This window comes from Mixophyes fleayi, chromosome 3 (genome assembly GCF_038048845.1).
Source record: "Mixophyes fleayi isolate aMixFle1 chromosome 3, aMixFle1.hap1, whole genome shotgun sequence".
In the NCBI taxonomy this organism is placed as follows: domain Eukaryota; kingdom Metazoa; phylum Chordata; class Amphibia; order Anura; family Limnodynastidae; genus Mixophyes; species Mixophyes fleayi.
This window is the reverse complement of record NC_134404.1, coordinates 265,941,691-265,966,383: the sequence shown is the minus strand read 5'-3', so window position 1 is coordinate 265,966,383 and position 24,693 is coordinate 265,941,691. Positions and strand designations below refer to the sequence as shown.

General features: G+C 40.6%; 1 protein-coding gene across 1 annotated transcript in view; it reads right to left on the bottom strand.

Annotated features, from left to right (window-relative positions):
- The window catches only part of IGF2R (insulin like growth factor 2 receptor), a 106,350-nt gene that overhangs the window by 15,271 nt on the left and 66,386 nt on the right, over window positions 1-24,693 (bottom strand). The window contains exons 27-38 of the mRNA XM_075203565.1: window positions 22,622-22,831; window positions 17,373-17,503; window positions 16,749-16,843; window positions 11,277-11,407; window positions 9,444-9,634; window positions 6,811-6,937; window positions 6,182-6,304; window positions 5,423-5,673; window positions 5,071-5,280; window positions 3,805-3,954; window positions 2,613-2,774; window positions 1,901-2,102 (exon numbers count right to left, since the gene is read on the bottom strand). Coding sequence (XP_075059666.1) covers window positions 1,901-2,102; window positions 2,613-2,774; window positions 3,805-3,954; window positions 5,071-5,280; window positions 5,423-5,673; window positions 6,182-6,304; window positions 6,811-6,937; window positions 9,444-9,634; window positions 11,277-11,407; window positions 16,749-16,843; window positions 17,373-17,503; window positions 22,622-22,831 — 1,983 coding nt within the window. The remainder of the gene's footprint in view (window positions 1-1,900; window positions 2,103-2,612; window positions 2,775-3,804; window positions 3,955-5,070; window positions 5,281-5,422; window positions 5,674-6,181; window positions 6,305-6,810; window positions 6,938-9,443; window positions 9,635-11,276; window positions 11,408-16,748; window positions 16,844-17,372; window positions 17,504-22,621; window positions 22,832-24,693) is intronic.

The window sequence follows — 24,693 nt, the reverse complement described above, 5'->3', positions numbered from 1 at the left end:
TTTCTAAATGTAACACCATCTCATAGCAGTTATCATGGCAACAATGGATACATAGGTTTCCCCTTCCCCATGCAAATGAATAGCGATGTTATAATTGGTGGTCAGCCCTTTTCATGTGTAGGTTGAAGGGATAAAAAGCCCCATCACTGTTTGAAAAATAGAGCGTGCTAGTAAGAGAAAGCCAACTAGGGGCCAGATCATCATCACCATTTATTTATACAGCGCCACTAATTCCGCAGCGCTGGACAGAGAACTCACTCACATCAGTACCTGCCCCATTGAGGCTTACAGTCTAAATTCCCTAACACGCACACACAGACAGACACACAGACTAAGGTCAATTTGATAGCAGCCAATTAGCCTACCAGTATGTTTTTGAAGTGTGGGAGAAAACCCACGCAAACACAGGGAGAACATACAAACTCCACACAGATAAGGCCATGGTCGGGAATTGAATTCAAGACCCCAGTGCTGTTAGGAAGAAGTGCTAACCACTAAGCCACTGTGCTTCCCACATGGAGAAGAAAGCACATGTGTACGTGTCTGTATGTACAAACGGATTGCAATTTTTAGAAGGCGGAAATTATGTATAATACTTTCATCACAATCTATTTCACATGACGGTTATGTACTTTATTTTCTGGTAAGGCTCTTTCAGGTCAGTTGTATGTTTTCTTCACATTTACAGAATATCTGAGGTAAGCTTTAGATCTATTACATATACACAGTAGAGAGCTTTTTGGCCTTAAGCAATATTCAGAAGATTGGAGCATATCAATACAGTAGAACTAGTGACAATACTGAGTAACCAACGTGACTCGTTTCTACAGAATAGCTGTTATTGCCACAAAACCCCCTGCATGCCATCTTTGTATGAAAAAAAAGTGTGTCTTAATAGTTTAGGCTTTAAATACTGTCTGTTATCAATGTGACAAATACAATTTCATGCTAAAATGTTTTCTAGATTTAATAACACTTTATTGGAGAATCCAGTGTCCAACAAGAGCAGCTATTATGGGATGGCTACGGGTTATCTGTGTGGAATATTCCGACACCGAGGACTCCTCCAATTAAAATCCGAATCAGTTAAAAAAAAAAAAAAGATTTAATGAGAAGCAGACTTACCTGCATCTTGACGTTGGAGATGTCCGTTGGCCGCAGGATGCTGACTGTAAGCGACTCCAACTACCGAGGTGTCCGTCAGGAGACTTTAACGTCAGTGTGACTTCTATCCCTTTTAATTTAAAGCAGCATTGTCAAACCCTGCAGGTTAAATGTTTAAACACTTAACCAAACATTGCCGCTTTAAATTAATAGGGATAGAAGTCGCACTGACGTTAAAAAGTCTCCTGACAGAAAGCTCAGTAGTCGGAGTCAATTGCAGTCAGCATCCTGTGGTCATCAGACATCTCCAACGTCAAGATGCAGGTAAGTCTGCTTCTCTTTACATCTTCTTTTACAGATTCGGATTTTAATTGGAGGAGTCCTTGGTGTCGTTATAGTGGTAATCGTAAAAACGATTACCACCGATAATTATATCTCTTACTCATGCAGCCATGCACTAGCTACCTAGGCTATACAGTAACCACCATCAGTTAGACAATAATAATATAGCATCTATTGTTAGCAGGCCATTGAGAGAGAGGAAGAGAAGCAAAAGTACATTAAAAAAATTTTTTAACCTAAGCGCAAAATGTTATCCACACAAAATGGATATTAATATGCTACTTAAGGTTATTTTATATAATATAAATTAAATTATACTGTTAATGACTAATGTCCCCTGCGTTTCTAAGATGCACAAAGCAATAAATATGTGTAAACAAAAACACCTTGAAAGAAATAGAAGACAGCTTAGTCACTGTACCTTAGGATTACACTAGAACAGGAGAATGTATACCTTGGGGGCAAGAGTCTCCTCCAGCATACTGAAGTACTATCATATCCTCTTGATGGCGATACTCCATTTTCATTTGCTTTGCATTCCCAAAAGAAAAAGCAGTGTTTCCTGACGGAAAACACACAGCGCCGTCACATTTACCGATAGGTACATTTTGTGCAGGTGAACACACTCCAATGTAGTAAGGATTAAGATCAGATGTCTACGCAAAAACAATTAAAGATATCATTATAACATTATGCATTTTACTAACTTACAAAACACATTCAGCTGCACATACCAATTCAAGCCACGAATGGCATGTCAAGCAACAGAAGGCTTAGAGGATGCATAGCTTAGCTAACAAGCAACAAGGCTGTCATTTCCCCAACTATAATAAAGTTCTCTCTGTTCTTGGAAGAGCTTTAACAATAAACATAACTTCCAGCAGTACAATTGGACCCAAAGTATCATTAAATGACTATTACCAGCAGCAGTCCAGATGGGGAAGGTAGGGGCGAATCTGTACTGCTGGTAATATTAGTCATTTAGTGATACTTTGGGTCTAATTTTTACTGCTGGAAGTTGAACTGGGGGCCCTGTGAAGGAGATTATGATTGTGTTCAATCTAATCTGTATTGTGAAGAGGGGAAAGTGACTGCGGGGACTAATATCTTCCTATTATACAGTCTGATTGTAATCATGAACACTGAAAACGCTATCCTTTTCTTACTTTGTGTGTTTCCACAGAGAGGCTGGTTAAATTGAAGGTGTATTGGAGCTGCTGGTCTGTCAATAGACATCCTGAAACGGTTTCATCATCTGGACACACTAATGGGGTGTCCCACTCAAATAGATAACTGCATTCAGACCGCTGGACAAACTTTGGTCTTCCCTGTTGATGACATAAAGGAAACCATTATAACGTGCCCCAAAATAAAACGTCTTGCAGCTAGCTGATCTATATATACATTCAAAAGCTGTACTTTGGTGCATAAATCCTTTTTCAGACACACCAAATTACAAACAATACAAATATGTACATTGCTTAGGCAGCAATACTTGCTAGATCAGCTCTATCCAACAGGCGAACCCGGGCTGTCCCCTACGGTATGGCACAGTACTGTTACAGGTCGTAAAACAAAGCTGTCTCACTGTCAGATGAGATTTCCTCTCCAGTGAGTCAGCAAAGGATAGGTTTAGTCTTCAAAACTGTTCCTGTGTAACAGAGCAGAATCTGAGATAAAGCAGCAGTGGCTTCACTGTTTGAAATCACTGTGGTTTCACTTGTGATTTCCTTAGGACTTAAGCCCCAAAGGTTCATTGGATGAAATTGCTGGGCTTCCTCTATAGAAGTTCTCAACTATGAGGTGTGCAGAGAACACTAACCACTACCGAACAAACGGTGTATAAGGTAGGAAGACTGGAGTAGAGGAAGAAGAAAGTGGGCATACCCTGATGAGTACAGGAATGTGCTGTGAGGTGTATGGACTTAACAATATTTTGATCATTTGGGAAAGTTACAAAATGACTTGAACCATTGGGAATCATCAGGCAATAGTGGTGATCACCAAGCAACTTATGCAATCCTGCCACTCACCCTGAGTGCCCAAATACACACTACCAAAAACAATGAACACCCCTTAACAATTAATATTACATGGAACACCGCTCTCTGGACCAACTCACTTAAATTGAGAAGAAAAGTCCACACTATTCATATTTTAGCCATAACACACAAAGTTTAGATGCTGGAACATGTAGTCATTACAAGATGATTCCAGATGATGCAGCCGCACTTTACTGGTTGCAAACAGGGGACGTATTCAAATGAATACAACAGAGAAAAGCTATTAGTGCTCTTATACTTTATGCATTCCATATTGAACAGAGTTTTAGGTGAAGCAATGTACTTATGTACTTACCAGATCTGTCCCCATCTTACAATGAAACATAATGATGGTGGAATAGTTTGACTGTTTATCTGAATCACAAGGCATTGGGCTATCCATTTTGATTGAAATGGTTTGTCTCTCCCGATCAATCTGTGGAGCACCAGTTGAGTGGCCAATGTCCTTCAAAAAACAGAAGTTGTATTATAATCTGCCAAAACAGAGAAGCTTATAAGACCATGTTTACGTTTCCAAACTCTAATATGGAACTAATATATATATATATATATATATATATATATATATATATATATATATATATATGGCTTTTAATCAGAGCAGGTTTCAGCAAGGTTCTAACATCATTATTTCTAACCTGTAGGCATCATATATAGATAAGGAAAAGGTCCTGTAGTAAGTAACAGATACAAAAATATTGAAAAATAGGCGCTAGCCCAATACCAGCATAGAATATAAAAGTCAAATATTGGACAGAGTCTAATAGTGTTTTTATTGGAAAGCCACAGATACGCACTATGTTTTTCTTTTTCTCATTATATTTTCTCATTATATATTTTCTTATTATATATATATATATATATATATATATATATATATATATATATATATATATATATATATATATATAGTGACTCCTGCACTTGTTGCAGATGGATGTTTGAGTAAAGGTTCAGACAAGGAACATTCCATATTGTGCTTACAAGGGAGGAGGAAGCGATATAAGAACTAAGTCACAGTTGGAAGACTGTGGATATGCGTTTTAAGGAATAGGAGAATTTTTTCCTACTGGACGGGGAAGTATCCATAAACTATCGTTTTATTACTTTACATCCACTGTGACTGATTGTAGCATTGTGTGTAATACTCAATAAGGACTATTAGATTCTGTCCAATATATGACTTTTACATCGTTTTATATTCTATGCTGGTATTTGGCTAGCGCCTATTGTTCTATTATATTTTTGCATATGTCATAGCTGTGGGAGGTGATATCATTTGCATTAGAAAAGGGATGCTTTCCATATTTGCGCCTATATATTCCTAATCTTTCTTTTTTTTTTTGCCTGTTTCTAACAAACACATTTATTGAAATGAATATGTTCTGTGCTATTTAAAAGATTATTGTAGACCAAAATGAAAGTTATCAAAAACAAAATATATTATAGTTTGATAAGGGCCATGAACTGAAAAGATAGTTAGTGGCAAACAAAGCATATGTATTTTCCATTTCTTTTGCAAGAGACGAACCTTCCAACAATAAGTTTTCAATGTACTTACAATGGGTTGTCCACTAGCAGTCAAACGGCACGCTGCTGCCCCTGGTGGACATCTTACATCCACATCATAATTTAAAGGCTTGCAGATATTGATGTAAAAATCAGAAGAGTCATCTTTCTGAGTACCTTGCAGGACTTCATAATTACCAAAGCGTTTCATCAGAGGACTCAGGTCAATAATGGATGTGCCATTTTGCACTGAGCATTTAATCTGTTGCAGGAATAAGCAAATATTAAACAATGGACTATGATTTTTTTTTTTTTAATGGTGTATTTTGGAACATCTATTGACTTGATAATATGTAAAATGATATTCCCCACATACATTTAAAAATCGTTGTTTTTATACACACCTTTTGTTCACAGACCAGAGAAGTGTGCCACGAGAACTGCCACATACATGTCTCTTTATTGAATGACCTGAGGACAGGTTGACCATCTGCTCCACACACAAAGGTAAAAATACTATGGTGTTTCAGAAAAGGGTTGTTGCTGCATTTGTCACCATCCTTATATTCAAGTGTTATCACCTGATCCGAATATGTGAGTCGACTCTGAGACATTCCTGCATTAATGTGCTTCCCACCTTCTGTTACACACACACCTGTCCAGCAGACATTTAAGGAAAGTTAGCAATTCTTCAATACATTGTAGCAGATGTACATTAGCAGAAGGGTTCCTGATATAAAAACTTTTATCTAAAATATCGCAGCACCACTTAGATGTCCTAAAACAAAAATGTTTTTACATATTTATTATCATTATAACCGTTTTTGGTGTGTATAAGGTAATAACTAAAATGCAGCCAGTCAAAGCTCTAAAAACCACAGTATACTTTCCAGCTGTTTACACACTACATGATATGATCATTCAGTGCAAATGATCACATAACTGTGACCAGGTAGACTGACCTAAGCAAAGAGTGCGACCCTGCAAGTTCTTGGGCTGTCTCCATTGGGATCATTGGCTGAACAGAGTTTCTGCTCTGCCTGATCAAATCATTTTGGGAATGATGATTTAGCTTTATGTTAGCATAATATAATTTTATGTTGTGTAACCATTATACCTATATTAGTAAAAAGTATGAAACAGGTTGCTTATTTAAAACTTACCAACTCCAGTGTCACAAACAGTATTCTTAAAGTCACTGCAAACATTCAACTGAATTGATCGCTCACGATCCTTAACAACATAACCGTCCTTGCTTGATAATGATAACAGATCAAAGAGATAACCTGGAGGGAAATATTTAATAAATTCAAACTCCGCTGCAGTTATCATTTATAGCCGAAGAATATCCAATAAGAACTGTTAATATCACGTGCTGGAAAAGTCTAATACGTTTAAAAATCCCAGGTAAAAAAAATTATATATATCACAAACTATGAATACAGAGACAAACATAACTCCCTAAAAAATATTAATTTCACATACATACAAAATTGTCTAAAGAGAAAAAGTATAATCATTTAAAATAATGCAGGCCTTTTCATAGTATTCTCACATCCAAACACTGTTTTTCACCAAGAGTCCCATCTAACATCTTTAATCATTGATGTTTTTCAATAATAAAAGTTCTATTTGATATAGTGTTGCACACCATAATGCATTCTGAATTACACAGCCAGTGGTTCAAATACAGCTACCCATTTTTAATCTTTATTCAAACGGAACGCTCCCTTTCAAATTCAATTAAGATTTCTCATAACATTCCTTTGGTTAGTGCTATGGATATCATTACCTGTGGCAGGGTTTGTGACTCGACAGTCATCTTGTGTGTTTACAGTCAGAGGACACGCCGACGCTGTGGTCCACAACAAAGTATAGTCACAGTTCTCAGTTTCTGCGATTAATATAGGTATGGAGTCCTACAAAAAAAATAAAAAAAATAAAAGATAGGTAAATATGATCCTTGATAACAGAAGTAACTTTTAGAAAAGCAGTAATGTAATTACAGTGTACATATCATGCAGATTTATATACTCTAACCCAGTGGTTCCCAAACTGTGTGCCTAGGCTCCCTGGGGTGCCTCGGAGATCTCACAGGGGTGCCTCGGCCAGGACCAGTGGTAAGCAAGGCTGATGGCTACTTGGTAATTATTTTGGCTGAGGGGTGCCTAGAAAAAATTATGGAAACCCTAAGGGTGCCTTGAACTGAAAAAGTTTGGGATCCACTGCTCTAACCTAAAAGGCACTCTAACCAAATAGATTTTAATTCTGTTTTTATCCAATATAAAAAAAAAGAAAAAAAAAAAGAACATGTTTGAGGGGAGTGACCCTTTAAACAGTACAACGCGAGTAAAATTTTAAAAAAATATTTGCAACCTATAGTTGCGACACATTATGAATGAGAGCATTAGCTACAAAGTACTGTTTGCCTTATTTAAATTGGTTGTTGGTGTGGCCAGGAGTTCCGGATCTCATGTGACCACTCAGACCCAAGTTACTGAAAGCTGGCAGTTTGATGATTAAAAATACTCATGAAAATTTATAGTTGCCCAAAAGATGGGCAAGTACATATGTAAAAAGGTGAATAAAGAAGATACAACGGAGCAGTAACAACATTGTAAACATGTCATGTGGTTTGTTCAGATACCTGTTTAAAGTACAGTTGTATGCTGGTGGTGTTTTAGCTTTAAAAAGAACCAGTCAGTTTTTGCTAAAATCTTTATTAGGCTATAGACTAGAGTTGTGGTATACAAACTTTGAGGTACATTAAGCAGCTTGCTAAACACAGCTCATACTGGACTGCTTTTCTTCTATATAGACATCCCACAAAACAACAACAAACATGCACTATATTTTTTTTTATATTTTCTTGTGGTTAACTCTTGAAAATAACTTAATAACTCAGAACAGAATACTTTTTTCTTTCTTTCTTTACTAAAGATTTTGATTTAGACTCTGTTTAGACTACAATTTATGTAAAGTTCTACCTCAGCTTTCACTCTGTGAAACACACTGCAATGAAAATGTTCAAACCCATCTGCAAATGAAAGGTGTTCTTGACACAATCATGCTCCCTTTGTAACTGCTGACTGAGTGAATGGATTGCAGATTAGTCATGCATACTTTAAATGGAGAGTACACTGTACTGTAGATTTCTCTGACATGTCAATCAGTTCCTTGACAGCAGCCTCTATGGTTTAGTTATTAGCACCACCCAACTCATTTACTGGCTGCCTCAGCCGGCTTTCAGTTAAGACACCCAATATGAAAAAAAGACATGAACTGGTGTTAAGTTGACTGATCACAGTGACAGTTTTCAAAGGACCACTGTGCAGGAAGTTGGGGGAAATTTGCAGCAGGCTGAATATGTTTCTCATTCGTGGTAACTGCAAGGAAAAATAACCATTTTCATAAAGGGAATAACTACATCCACATGTACCTTCTATAGGGCCCAACAACATAAGGAGCTAATGGACCCAGGAGAAACCATGTACCTCTTAAGGACCTCTCCCCCTAGGCATACTGATTTTGCAGGCAACATTCAAAATTGGCAGCCCTTAGGCATAGAAGGAAGATTATACAAATTTAACAACTAGTGAAAATATAATCATGCATGTAGTGTAATGTATGAATTGATTGGGGATGGAACAGATCTTGCCATGACTTTAGCAATACAGAAGAGGCAGGCAATGGCTTGGAGGTACGGGGGCCTTTCTACAGCATTTCTATGGGACTCTAATCTCTAGTTACACCAATGACTTCCATATACAGGAACATATTGAATACATTCCACCAGCTCTGAATTAGAACTACAGATAATTCACTACAAAAGCACCGGGTGCTTATGTATGTCTGAGCAGGCAATTGGAGAGTTTAGCATTTAATATTCATCATTGTTCGTTTGGCTATGATGGCATCACAAGTTAAAGCCCCAGAAACCTTATTTCATCTCTGTATTGTCCCAGTTGCTATTACATTAACACTTGTTTTTGAATTTCAATATCTGAAACTATAAAACTTATTTTGGAAGAAGGCATCAAATTTGCTGTCCAATTTATCTGTATGTGAACATGATGCACACATTGCCTATGGCTTCCTTCTGTGTTTAATGCCCAAAACTTTTTATCTAGACAGAGTTGTTCATTTTTTTTGTTCCTACTGGATGCAAAAAAAGCTACTTTACATGTATCCAGTGGTCAGAACTGAGCAGTGTCATATCCAAGGGTAATGGGATTAACTCTGCCCAGGTCATATGAAGGCTTCTGTACAAAAATTACAGAAGGAAAACAAGATAGATAAAAGTTGTAGGAGGGAAAGTACAAATTGATAAATTAAAGTTCTCTGAAGGTGGAAAAGCAAGTAATTATATAAAAAGACAGATGATAATAATGATGGAAGCAAATCTAAAATCAGTAATTAACTTACCACTCTGTTTAAATCACAATCGAAGTGTATGGTTGTTGATCTGTTCCTTAAACCATCAGGACAACGATCTCCATTTTTATACTGGAGCACAGCAACTTTATTTTCCCACTTTGGACTGGATGCAAGTTCCCCCAAATTTACGGCCTTTGTGCCCTCTATTAAGCAAGCAGCAGCACCATACGGACATGAGGCTGATCATAAACAAACAGATATGTGGTTAAAATATTATGCTTTTCTGAAGATGGTGCCCTTCGCAATTTTGAATTTACATTATTCTCTGTTATGTTCCCGACCAACATGTATCCATCAGTTTGATACTATGGCTTTGACAAGTTACCTACTCCACATGGATTTTTGCTATATGTAATACTATATGCATTGTATTTATATTTTGATATACCACGATTTGGACTTTACTTTTAGAATCTTGAGATTACTACTGTACTACCAAGCTGAACAGGAGTAAACAGGGTACAGAAAGAAAAAGATTGAGGATCATCCACACACTCATCTCCCGCCTGGATTACTGCAACCTCCTCCTCACTGGCCTCCCCCACTCCCATCTCTCCCCCCTCCGCTCTATACTCAATGTGGCTACAAGACTCATCTTCCTCTCACGCCGCTCCTCCTCTGCCTCGCCTTACACTGGCTTCCCTTCCCCTACAGAATCCTATTCAAACTCCTCACCACAACTTACAAGGGCTCTCTCGCACTCTATTCCCCCCTATATCTCTAACCTCCTCTCCATTCATACTCCTGCCCGCTCCCTGCGCTCAGCCAATGATCGCCGCCTCTCCTCCGCTCTTATCACCTCTTCCCACTCCAGAATCCAAGACTTTTCCCATGCAGCCCCCCTTCACTGGAATGACCTCCCTCGTTCCATCCGTCTCTCCTACTCTGGGCTCTTTCAAGCGTGCACCGAAAACCCACCTCTTCCTTAAAGCCTACCAACCATCCACATAACCCCTTCAACTCCTCCCCTCGCTCTCCCTCTCTCCCCCTTGCCTCATCTGGCTCCCCTTGTGCCTGTTCTGTTTACCCTCCCTTAGGATGTAAGCTCACACGAGCAGTGCCCTCTTCCCTCCTGTCTCCCTATCTGTTCTTCTGCTCCGTGTTTATTGCATTAGCCTGCCTGGAGTTTCTGAAATATTGGTATTTTTGTTTATTGTTTTGTACGGTTTCACCCTGTATAGTCTACTGTTTGTACTGTGTACGGCGCTGCGGAAATCTTGTGGCGCCTAACAAATGACAATAATAATAACAATAACAATAACAATAACAATAATAATAATAATAATAATAATAATAATAAACGTAGAACATAGATCTCCGGCTGGCAGCGATCGTAACAGCACCAGTAATATCAGTTGTCAAAATTACTTCTCAGATGTGCAAAATAATGTTAAAAGCATATTCATATTAAATAGATGTTATATCAAAATATGCCGATTGTGGTTACATTTGCTTCATCAAGATCTACCAATAACAACTGCAATTTTGCTCAGTAGGTATTCATTTCCATAAAGGGTATTTGTCCATCTCTGAGATTGGAGATCATCTTCATGTATCTTCCAGTGGTGCCCTTAGTGCATTAAAACTACATCTCACCGATTTGTACGCTGCCTACAATATGTGTTTAAAAATTGTCCCTAACCAGTTTACTGATCTGCATACAAACTCACACTCCACCAGTGCTGAAGAATTACAATGGTCACGCTCCAGCCATTGACAAAGAGTACAACACGACAGGTAAACATAAATGCAATGGGTGTGCCTACAGTAAAAGAAATAGACAGATGATGTGTTTATGTGGTTTATACATAACATTCTTACCAGTCTCCGGCACTAGAGGCATGCATATATTTATCCAGTACTTTTTGTTAGATCCGGAAAAAGGTTGAACTTCCCAGTTTCCACTGTAATTGGCTAGTGGTGATAGATCATACGAGTTTCCAAGTGTGTCCCTGAAAATTAATACGTACAAAAGAACGGATAAGCATTTTATAAATGTCCCCGCCAAAAAATAATGTTTAAAAAACTCAGCAAAAAACAAAACAAAAACACAGGCTTCTGAGGACAATAATTTTGAAGACAGGGACAGTTTACCACTGCTCCTTATTTCCCAATCTTCAGGTAAAATAACTGTATATCCCTCATCTCCTCCTTGTCCAATAAACCCGATGTCTCTTTGCCATCATTAATTTTCTACTGTGCCCTTCACCACCACCTCCTCCTCCTCCCTCCTCATCACCACTCTTTACTTTGCCACCTACTTCAAAAATAAAATTGACTCTATCCACAATGATATCAGTTCTAGTCAGACATGTCTTCCCCCTCCACCTGTCCTCTCTATCACTCACTCTGCCAACCTTGGCTCCTACTCTCTTGTAACTGTGCCCGAGATCCTCTTTTCCTTCTTCTACAACATGTCCCCTCCAAGTTCCTCCGCTCCCTCTCTTCCAATGCCTGTTGTCACCTTGCTCACCTCTTTAACCTCTCTCTCCCCAATGACATCTTCCACTCGGCCTTCAAGCATGCTCTCATCTCCCCTATTTTCAAGAAACCCTTCCCTTGACTCATCCTCTCTCTCAACTCTCACCTCATATCTCTGCTTCCCTTTACTTCTAAAATACTCGAACGACTTCTCTTCAATCATCTGACCTACTTTCTCTCTTCCCGCTCTCTTTTTGACCCTCCCCAATCTGGTTTCAATCGCCTTCACTCAAATGAAACTGTCCTCACTAAACAAATGACTTACTCTCACAGCTAAACCCAACTTCTCCCTTCTTGTACTCCTAGACCTCTCTGCTGCTTTTGACACAGTCTATAATTCTCTTCTCCTCACCACCCTTCACTCACTTGGTCTACGCGATACAGCTCCATCTTGGTTTGCCTCCTACCTCTCTGGCCACTCTTTTAGTGTGTCTGCTTCAACTCTTCCTTCCCCCCTCTTACCCTTTCTATTGGAGTCCCACAGAGCTCTGTCCTTGGCCCTCTGCTCTTCTCTCTCTACACCACCTCTCTCTGTGAACTCATTCAATCATATGGCCTCAAACACCACATCTATGCTGATGATACAAAAATATATCTTTACTCCCCTTATCTCTCTCCAGCCTTCCTAACCCAGCAATCGTACGGTCTCTCTGCTGCAACTACCTGAATGTCACAGCGCTTCCTCAAACCGAACATCTCCCAACCCAAGCTCATCATCTTTCCTCCTGCCAATGTTGCTTTCCCTCCCAATATCTCCCTCTTTGTAGACATCACTCTCTCTCGTCACCCAAGCCCATTGCCTTGGAGTCACCCTTGACTCGACTGTCAGCTTTACCCCTCATATCCAGTCCCTCACCAAATCTTGCCACTTCCTCCGTATCATAAAAACCCATCCCTTATTCTCTCAGAAAGCAACGAAAAATCCAGGTCCGTTCACTTATTTCTTGTCTTGACTATTGCAACCTCCTTCTCACTGGCCTTCCCGACTCTCACATTTCTGACCTTCAGTCCATACAGAATGCTGTAGCTAGGCTTATCTTCCACTCCCACCACACCTCTTCCGCTTCTCTTCTGCCTAATTCCCTTCATTGGCTCCCTACCAGTTTCAGAATTCAGTTCAAGCTTCTTAACCTCACATTCAAAGCCCTTACCAACACTTCACCCCTTGCATCTGTGACCTTGAGGTACAGTCATGGCCAAAAGTTTTGAGAATGACAATTATTATATTTCACAAAGTCTGCTGCCTCAGTTTTTATGATGGTAAATTGCATATACTCCAGGATGTCATGAAGAGTGATCAGATGAATTTGCCCTCACAATGAACTTTATCCAAAAACCACATTTCCACTGCATTTCAGCCCTGTCACAAAGGAAATGGCTGACATCAGGTCAGTGATTCTCTCGTTAACACAGGTGAGTGTTGACGAGGATAAGGCTGGAGATCACTCGGTCATGCTGATTGAGATGGAACAACAGACAGGAAGCTTTAAAAAGGAGGGTGGTGCTTAAAATCATTGTTCTTCATTTGTTAACCATTGTTTCCTGCAAGGAAACACGTCATCATTGCTTTTCCCAAAAAAGGGTTTCACAGGCAAGGATATTGCTGCTACTATTGCACCTAAATCAACCTTTTATCACATCATGAAGAACTTCAAGGAGAGAGGTTCAATAGTTGTGAAGGTTTCAGGGTGCCCAAGAAAGTCCAGCAAGTGCCGGGACAGTCTCCTAAAGTTAATTTAGCTGCAGAATTGGGGAACCAGCAGTGCAGAGCTTGCTCAAGAATGGCAGCAGGCAGGTGTGAGTGCATCTGCACGCACAGTGAGGCAAAGACTTTTAGAGTACGGCTTGGTGTCAAGAAGGCCAGCAGGTGTCAAGAAGGCCAGCAATGAAGCCGCTTCTCTCCAGGAAAAACATCAGGGTCAGACTGATATTATGCAAAAGGTACAGGGATTGGACTGCTGAGGACTGGGGTAAAGTAATTTTCTCTGATGAATCCCCTTTTCAAATTAATTGGGGCATCTGGAAAAATGCTTGTTTGAAGAAGGAAAGGTGAGCGCTACCATCAGTCCTTTGTCATGCCAACAGTAAAGCATCCTGAGACCATTCATGCGTGGGGTTGCTGCTCAGCCAAGGGAGTGGGCTCACTCAGTTTTGTCTAAGAACACAGCCATGACTAAAGAATGGTACAAAAACATCCTCATGAACAATGCCTTTTCCAGCATGATTGAGCACAATGCCATAAGGCAAAAGTGATAACTAAGTGGGTCCATGGCCAGGAAACTCCTCCGATCTTTATCCCATTGAGAACTTGTGGTCAATCCTCAAGAGCTAAGTGGACAAACAAAAACCCACAACAAACTCCAAACATTGATTAGGCAAGAATGGGCGGCCGTCAGTCAGTATGTAGCCCAGAAGTTGATTGACAGCATGCCAGGGCGACTTGCAGAGGTCTTCAAAAAGAAGGGTCAACCCAGCAAATATTGACTCTTTGCATGAACTTAATGTAATTGTCAATAAATGCCTTTGACACTTATGAAAGGCTTGTAATTTTAATTCAGTATACCATAGTAACATCTGACTAAAAAGTCTAAAAACACTGCAGCAGCAAACTTTGTGAAAACCAAAATACTTGTTTTATTCTCAAAACTTTTGGCGATGACTGTACAGACCTAACCGGCCACTTCGCTCTGCCTCTGACCTCCGCCTCAATTCACCTCTTATTACCTCCTCCCATGCACGCCTCCAAGACTTATGCCATGCTGCCTCTAATCTTTAGAACTCCCCTACCCCATCTAACTCAACTCTCCCCAACCTTAAATCTTTAAAACGCTCACTTTCAACTCCGTTTTTCAAGCTTGCCTATTCTACCACCTCCTCCTAACCATTCTATCCATCACCTCCTCTTTCTCGCCTGCCATCTCCAACTTATCCCAGTTGGTCCTACTGTCTCTCACCACCCCTCCCTCTAGAATGTAAGCTCTCGCGGGCAGGGTCCTCTCTACCTATTGTCTCATGTCTGTCTACTGCCTGACTCCCTCGTACATCCTGTTATATCTCTTGTTGTACTCTGTGTGAGTCCTCATAGCATTGCTCACACTTATCTGTGCTACTTCTAGGTATTACCTCATCTATTTGCTACTTGCTTCTGTATCCGATTCTACAGAATCTGTAATCTTATAAATAAATAAATAATAATAACAACTGCTTATTACATTTAAATAGAGTGCAACAAATGTAAATGGACGACTTGCCCAATAATGAAAAACTATGCGTAAAAATAAATATTAGTCTTAAGCAAAAATGTTTGTCAATTCAAATTTCACTCTATATAACCATTTGTGAAATGTAGCAAGGGATACATTGCTGAATGACACAGATTGCACCCACTACATTAATAAAGAACACACTCTCAAAACATATGTCACTTGGGATCTCCAGTAGGTTCCCCCCTAGCTGTACACTTCCATTCACTGCTAAGATGGGTGGAAGTTTTACAAAATGTGGGTATACACAAAGTAGACAGCATACATAAAGGATAAAGGGAAGACAAGGACATAATAAAACAAGAACCAGGAGAAGTGGAGAGGAGACCACAGACTTGAACCAGGAGGTGGAGTGCGAGTGTATGTGTGTGTGTGAGTGATGTAGTTTTTTATTTACATAACAATCATAAATGCACACAGTACACTACAGTCTCTGTTCCCCTTTATCAATCCCATTCTTTAGCTTTATTGTTGCTTTCTGACTTTCCTTCACCCCGTGTGGCCTTCTTACAGTCACTATTTTTACCATGAAAACATTTTTCGGATATTTCATTCCTGTAACCCACAACCCCGCCATCTTTAAAGTAAAATAAACCCTGCTGCATGAGCATAGTGACATGGCCACAATCCCCCTATATCTTGGCAATGTTTGTCCAATAGTAATTTCTTGAAACCTTCCGATTCATCAATTTCGTTCAACACGCTTTAAAAAAAAGAGCTCCACTCAGGCAAATGTGTTTATATTTTAACTCATCCCCTCTTACCAGCAGTACGGAGGAGTCCGACATCCACTCTCCCCTCCAAACATTTTGTGCATTGCATGGTTTTAATCAACTTGGTACCCTGATTTTTCAATTTTTTGTTTGTTTGTTTTTTGAAACATGAATTCAGCAACGTATGGGCTACACACGAAGCATGCGTAAATTGCCTAACAGTGTAATCCATTTTGAAAATGAAGAACAGTTTGTAGAAATAACACAAGTTAGGATGTGTCAAACAACAACTGTAGCAAACTGTTCCACAAGCAGCTAATTTCTAATACTAAGGTTCGAATATCAAAAAGTTGTTAATAAACTCTATAGTACAATAATGCTCTCTCTTTATACAATCACGCTTTTAACACAACACACACATATATTTATTATAAAGTCTATCACCCACTTAATACTATTACTTTCACTGGCATAGGCCAGTTTAGGCCTATGCTCCAAGCAGGCATACAAAGAGGGTGAGACTCATAAGTCACTATAGGCTTTGGATTTTGCTTACAGATTTTTACTTTTTTGGATGTACAGATTACTGTGATATTAAATAAGTTATGAATTCTGCACAATAAATTATCATCAACAGACATGCAAAGCAACCATACAAAGTACAACCTATTATCTATTATCTGTATTTTGAATGATTCCCATATTCATATACGTAGGACTGAATATTTATAGACAAAACAAAAATGAAATCTTGGCATAAAAAATAGATATAAAAAAATAGCCACTCCAGAAAATTAACAGGTTGAGAGAAGGTAAAAACAATGGTATAGCCTTACTTGAAGGAACAATCAACGGGTTTGAAAGGACAGGCATGTGGAGTACGCCACTGAAACATGTATGTGCAGTCCGGAGTTTCTTTTAGAAAGACAGGCTGAAATTAAAGTAAAATGATTTTTCAGACTTAAAAGATTATTTTGTGCTTATTAATTATTATTATTATTATAAGTAATCAACTTTCATATATAGATAAAATGGTAAGAAGTTATTATGACATTCCCAAAATATATTATATGTCATGTTCAGGGAATGACTACATGTATATGGCCGAACACTAAAAAGCAGGCCACACATTGCAAAATCAGCAGTTATTGGGCATTCGGCCTGATATTGCAGTATATGTGGCGACAAATTCGAAGGAAGTGTCCGATGATAATAATGGGATCAAATAAAGTAGACTATTACAAGCCATATTTGCAAATCTGGTAAAAAGATTACCACTAACAGGCCGAGGGTTATCCTGGCTTCTCAGATGTGACCTACTGGACATTGATACCGTCTTTTCCCTGTGTATGTGGCCAGCTCAGGACCTTTATGCACGCACAATCTAGAACATATTTTTCGACACAAGTAAACTAACAAAACGGAAACATATTCCTGCTTAGTGAGGTTAAGGTACCAACCTTTCCTTCTGTCTTGTCACAGTGGAACATTATTAGAGTGGTACGTTTATACTTTTTGTGGCACAGTTCTCCCCCAGTATAATTCAACATAAGAAGTCCATCTTTATAAATCAGCTTTTGATTGGTCAAACCTAGTAAAACAAAATAAATTAATACTTGAAAAAAAAAATGTATGCACCATGTAACACAGTGTAACATAAATATTACAAAGAAAGAACTTATAGTATATAATGGAACCAAGCAATAGAGTTATTCATTTGCATTTCCCACAAAAAAAAAAAAAAAAAAAAAAAAAAGAAGGATTTTTATACTTACGATAAATCCCTTTCTCTGATTCCATCTGGGGGACACTGATACCATGGGGTTGTAGCTGGGGAGTGTGGAGTTGGCACTTAACTACTTAAACTGTGGCTGCTGACAGATTCCCCCCCTGTGCAACCCCCTGTAGCTAGTCAGTGTAATTCTAAAGCCCTCAAGGAAAGGGAGTCGAACAACCAAGAAGCAAACAGCAGAAGAACAGAAGGGAGGGAACACAGTGTCTCCCAGATGGAATCAGAGAAAGGGATTTATCGTAAGCATAAAAATCCTTTTTTCTCTTTCTTCCTATCTGGGGAACACTGCTACCAGCATGGCATAAGCACCAAAAGCAGCTCCCCTAAGGGAGGGACTGTCCTGGACGCCCAGCTCGTAGCACGATATGGCTGAAGCTAGCACCCAAAGACACAAACTCACTGAACTGAAAAGATTTGGTGAATGTATGGACCGAGGACCATGTGGCCGCTTGGCATAGCTGATAAGCAGAGGCCCCATTTCGCGCAGCGCAGGAAGCCACCACAGACCTGGTGGAGTGGGCCGTAACGTGGGTAGGCACAGTCCGGTCAGCCCTAAGATACACCTGTGTTATTGTAAAGGAAAGCCATCTAGCAATGATCTGCTTGAAAGCTGGCCAGCCTCTTTTCCAGGAATCGACTAGGACAAAAAAAAAAGTCCGTACGCCGGATGTCCAAAGTTCTTTGGACATAAATACACAATGCCCTGACCACGTCTAAATATTCTAAGGTGGTACCTGCGGAAGCATCTTGGAACACGGACACCACTAATTCCTGATTAATGTGAAATCTGTAAACTACTTTCGGTAGAAAGGGACATTCCGAAGCACCGCCCTGTCATCGTGGAAGACCAGGAAAGGCTCCCTGCAAGAAAGAGCCCCAAGCTCCAAGACTCGTCTAGCCAACACTATGGCCAGCAGAAACACCACCTTCCATGTCAGTAACATAAGGTCCCCTAACTGTAAGGGTTCAAAAGGAGGTTCTTGTAGCATAGATAGTACCAAATTCAAATCACAGGGTGCCGTGGGAGGAACAAAGGGAGGTTGAATGTGCTGGACCCCCTGCAAAAAAGTACGGACTTCCGGAGGGTCCGACATACGCTTCTGGAAGAAGATGGGAAGAGCAGAGACCTGGACCTTTAAGGATCCCAGGCAGTGCCCTACATCAAGACCATTTTGAAGAAAATTTAGCAGCCAAGGTAAATGAAATATACGTGTATTGTGTGCCTGGTCTTCGCACTATTTAATGTAGATGCACCAGATTATATGATAAATGCGGGCTGACACTGGTTTCCTAGTTCGTAACAGGGTATTCACCACCCTGGAGGAAAACCCTTTTGACCGCCAAAGGCTGGCTTCAACAGCCATGCCATCAAAGCCAGCCGAGACAGGTCTTGATGCTAAAAAGGACCATGTAGAAGGAGGTTGCTGCGAAGAGGCAGACAAAGTCCTTGACCCACTGCCATGACAAGGACGTCTGCATACCATACCCTGCGGGGCCATTGGGGAGCTACCAGTATAACTGGGAGTCCTCCCTGCTTTACCCGCCGGAGTACTCGGGGAAGCATTGGAATGGGAGGGAAAAGATACCCCAGCCGAAAATTCCAGTGCATTGTCATTATGTCCACCGTCAGCGGGTCCCTTGCTCTTGCACAGAATCTGGGAACCAGCCGATTGTGTCTGGACGCCATAAGATCTAGATCCGGAAGGCCCCACTTCCAGACTAATATCTGAAAAACTTCTGGATGGAGCGACCATTCCCCTGGCATTGCTGTGCGACGACTTAGGAAGTCGGCTTCCCAATTTAGAATGCCTGGAATGAATAAGGCTGACAGAGATGGGACGAACTGTTCTGCCAAGACAAATATCTGGGCTGATCTGCCCATTGCCTTTGGATTCCTTCTTCCTCCATTTGTTGACATATGCCACCCCAGTGGCATTGTCTGATTGTAATCGTACTGGGAATCCCTGAATTAGAGACTGAGCCCCTTTGTGAGCCATTAACATGGCCTTCAACTCCATCATATTTATTGGAAGGGAACTTTCTTGTTCTGACCAAAAACCCTGAAGGTGCAAATGTAGCGTTACTGCAGCCCAGCCCTTTAGACTGGCATCCGTTGTTAAGATGTTCCAGGAGCCTGGGAAAGGATCTGCCCATGCTTGGGTGTTCTTGACTCTTCCACCATCTGAGAGCTAGACGAGCGTTTTTAACCTTTTTGAATAACTGGTTAACTGGTCTAGGCCTATCAATGTCTACGAGATCTAAGGCCCGCCAAACTGCCAGAACCAGATTCTTAACACCTTGGTTTCTATTAGAGTCATCCAGGTCTAAGACCTGTGTCTGGAAATCTGACTCATGCAGAAGTTCCCCTTACTGCTCTGATGAGGCTCAGAGACAAAGAGAGGATGGTTCACTTCGTGTCTTTTGTACATAGACCCCAATGGTCCTGGGTAGTCTAAAAAACGGTTTAATTTATCTATACCGCTAACCAAAGCATTGGACCAAGCCGGTTCCCCCTGGGAAGGGTCCGAAGGAGCCAATGAGGATGGAAGGCCATTTGGACCTACACCTGCATTCTAACAAAGTAGTTGGGGTAGCCCAAAATTCCTTTTGGGCAGCTCAAAAGCTGCACCAGAGAGTCTACAGACTGCTGTAAAGACATTGCCCACTTCGGTTCCTCCATGGCTATAGGAGAAGAAACCTGAGACTGCGCGGCCTGGGACCCCTCGTCACAGCCCACGCAGAGAGACCCGGGCCCTGTTGTTCCATAGGTAATTTTATTTTACATTTTGAACATTTATAAAACTTAGCTTTGGCAGATTTTCCTTTATCAGACATTATTACTTAATAGGAATAGAAAGTACAGTATACAATCACACAGGTAAAGATTTACCCCTAAGAATACTACTAATCCCTGACAAGTCACCAGTAGTATTTTAGATATTTTTTTTTTTTTTAGATTACATATGTATACATTTTTAGTGAACAATATATTCAACATTGTAACTACAACACTAGATCTGTTGTACACACAGTATACCTCCCCTTGCATATGTATAGCTCTTAGGGGCACATTTATCAATCTTTTCATAAAGTGAAAAATAGTTATCAATCCTTATCGCATTGATAAGGATTGAACTATTTCTCAAATTTATGAAAAACGGATCACAGAAACAGAAGTTCCGATAAACTGCTGTTTCTGTGATAAAAAAAAAAGAAAATCATACTTACCCCCCTCTTCGGAAGCGCTATCTCAGGATCTCCTCCAGGTGTTCTTCGCTACTCTTCATCCTTCAATTGCGCATGTGCATTTCGAAGAACTGCACATGCGCACAAAGATCCCCGCTCTGTCTCTGCAACCGAGCAAGCGGTGTGTGACAGGGAGGGATTATGTGATCCCTCCACACATGCGCTGTCCAGCTCTGCTCTTCGGAGCAGAGCTGAACAGCACAGGCCGGAAGTGGAGCCAGTTAACAGCGATCAATATGATTGCCCAACTGCAACCTCAGGGGAACCCCTAGTATCTCCCAGAGCACATCAACTGCTCTCTCAGCAGCAGATCTTTCCAAGAGCAAGTACTTAAAGCACTGGTTGAGGACCTTGTAACACCACGTAGGAAGACAGCTGAAGGACTTAACAGCTAGTAATGCTTCTTAGGATCAGATGCTTAGACTACACATGTAGTGCAACAAGGGTGTGCCACGACTGGCAGTGCCTCGAGAGCAGTTTCACTGCTTGTGAATATGTACTCAACACAACTCTTTTAATGGTTGTTTCTATGCAAATAAACATCACTGCTTGTTAAAATCCTGCTTGTTCCTTTCAAATGCCTCTACTTGCTGTAATCCTTCGGTCTTTTAGAGTTGACATTTTAATCCATCCCCTGTGTCCTGAGTCACACTGTCCACTTGAGATGCTTGCAGGGGGATCTCCTAAAGAAGTGGTCAGGTTCATCTCTCCACTTGGAGCACCAGAGGATACTGTTGTCCCCAGAGGCTCTCACAGAAAGCGCCTATCTTCTTTGCATGATGCTGGCACGCAGAGAGGGAGAAGACGTGGCCACATCATTTCCTGGGCACCGGCGCTGCTCTGAGGAGCATAGAGCACCCGAATCCAGAAGCGATGGCCGCCGCCGTCTTGGTAGCTACCAGTCCCTACTTCAGAGAGTGGGGGGGAAAGTGCTACAGTACACAATGCTTTTAACGAATTAAGCAGAGGCAGTCTGCAGGTTTAATAGGAGAAGCGCCGCAGACAAACGGAGGCCGCTGGACGCTGCAGACAGATTTATTGTAAAGCTTCCTCTGTCTTAATCGGCAGAATGCTTTCTTCCACAGGGCCAAAACATTGGCTGGAGAAGGAAACTTTGCAGTCAAACTCGGACACACTTGGCTGCTGCTGGACTCCCTCCTGCCTGCTATACATTAGCCTGGATAGGCTAAGTATTATTTACTCCTTATATTACACTATACTTGCTATATAAGAAGAGGTATACAATGTCTTACAACAGATATATAGTGTTGTAGTTAAACAATGGAATATATTGGGTCTCTACTCACTAAAAAATGTATACATATATATGAGGAGGTATACTGTGTTTTACAACAAATGTAGTGTTGTAGTTACATAATTGAATAAGTTGGTTTCTACTCACTAAGGGGCATATTTAACAAGTAATGATACACGTATTTGTGCCCCTGAAACATTATTATGTACTCCGTTTATATAAGCAATGTTTCAAGGTCAACAGACATTTTCTTGGTTTCTTGGCATGGCATTGTGTTAGTGTTGAGCCTCACCGGATCTTTATATCTTGAGTACTGCTTGCCCTATATCGTATAATGGTAGTATACTGCAATGGAACATTTACATTTGCAAATGTGATTATTTAATAAGTGCTTAAGTTGATAAAAACACACATACCTGCTACTTTTCCTGTGTTACCAGTCACCTGACAGGATGAAACTGTTTCTCCAGTTGGTGCCTGGGACGCACACGGTGATTCTGAAAGCTCACCACAGACCTTGAGCTGGTAAGTATAACCACCATCTAATACTTCCACAGGCTTTTCTCCTAGTGGCTTTAGATTATATAGATAGCCATACTTTGGGTCTCTTACTTGGCAGTTGTCGCCTATAAAAACATTAAAAATAATGGCTATATAAATAACGCAATACACTTAAAGAGTGCCTGACATTCACTTGAAATGACTTAGAAGAATAGAAAAAAATATGCTCATAAGTCAGAGTGTAGTTCATTATATGCACAATAAAGCAATTAAGCAATATTCAAATTTTAATGCATGAAAAGTGATAAACTTCCCAAATAGGTTCTGTGTAAACCCACTATGGCTAAACCAAGTGCAGCCAATCGGCAACCCCAGAAAGAATATATACAGTATTCTATGTCTCTGGTCGATTTTATAGCCCACTACACAGACAAACCTGGGAAGGAGATGGGGTTTCCTAGTGCCTGGAAATCCTCCTTCCAGCCTGTGGCACTGTATGCTTGAGGCGCCTGGACCCTGCCCCTAGGACCAGCCACTTTGCAGCTTGTGTGCAGATCGTTGTGGTGTGAAATATTAATTTCATAGCAGGTTGAGAGTGGGAGGTTTTAATTTATTGGTGGGGTGAAGGTTGGACATACTTAATTTAATAGTGGGGTTATGGCGGACCTATTAAGGGTGGGATGATAAAACTATTAATTTAATGTTGGAGTGGTTTGGGTGCTATTAATTGAATATGTGCCTGAGTTTGGGGAGAAGGAGAGTCATTTCTTAAAAGTGAATACTAATTATTTAATGTTTGGGAGGAAATATGTTTATTAAATATAAATACTATTAAGTTAATGTTGGGGTTGTTTGGGGGGAAATGGATCTTTTTAGTAAAGGTGAATGACATTAATTTACTGTCCAGGTTGGTTGTTGGGAGACCTAAATATTAAATGTGGGTGCTTTTGATTTACGATCATTAGCATCTTCATCATCTATTTATATAGCGCCAATAATTCCACAGCGCTGCCCAGAGAACTCATTCACATCAGTCCCTGCCCCATTGGAGCTTACAATCTAAATCCCCTAACATACACACCGACCGAGAGAGACTAATGGCAATTTAATAGCAGTCAATTAACCTACCAGTATGTTTTTGGAGTGTAGGAGGAAACCGGAGCACCCGGAGGAAACCCACGCAAACACGGGCAGAACATACAAATTCCATACAGATAAGGCACTGGCCGGGAAACAAACTTATGACTCCAGTGCTGTGAGGCAGAAGTGCTAACAACTAAGCTCCCATGCTGCCCACATATCGGACTGCTTTGGGGGAGGGAGGCCTACTGTGTTCACTCATTGCTGTAATTTCTATATCATGTACCTGTTCTTTTTCCAAACAGGGACCCAACATTCCAGGATCCAGACAAGCAGCAACTGAGCTTAGGACACAAGCAACAGTATCGCACGCAGCATTGCTCATGTATATGATGGGGATAGGAAGAGTTGTAGAGCAGCCAAGCACTGTCTAAAATTATAGATAAGCACCTAAGCATGCTAGTCACGCCCACTCACGGCATGACGTGGAAACTCCTCTCTACAAATAATACGTTTGCCTCTGCACTACCTTTAAAAGGCAGCGGAGGGGGCGATGACCAGGAGGACCAATCACAAGTTGCAATCTCTTGGTTATAGCTTGTGATTGGTCCTTCATCTTACAAACACCCCATCCATATGGTTTTCAGCTTTCGGCTCTATGAAGAGCAGAAGAAGAGAGTAGCCCCGTAAAAAAATAGCTGCACAGAGCAGCCCACAGGGCTACAAATTAGGGGGCGGTGGGATGCAGTCTGCGCTATGATGTTTTACTAGATGGTTTCAAGAAAGGCTGTCATGATGTAAATACATTCATAAATAAATATCAGGATTGTAGAAGTCCAGTAAAAGGCTCTTGTGGGGAAATAGGTAATTAAGAGATCTGTATGGGTAATTTCCAAATAAATGGAGA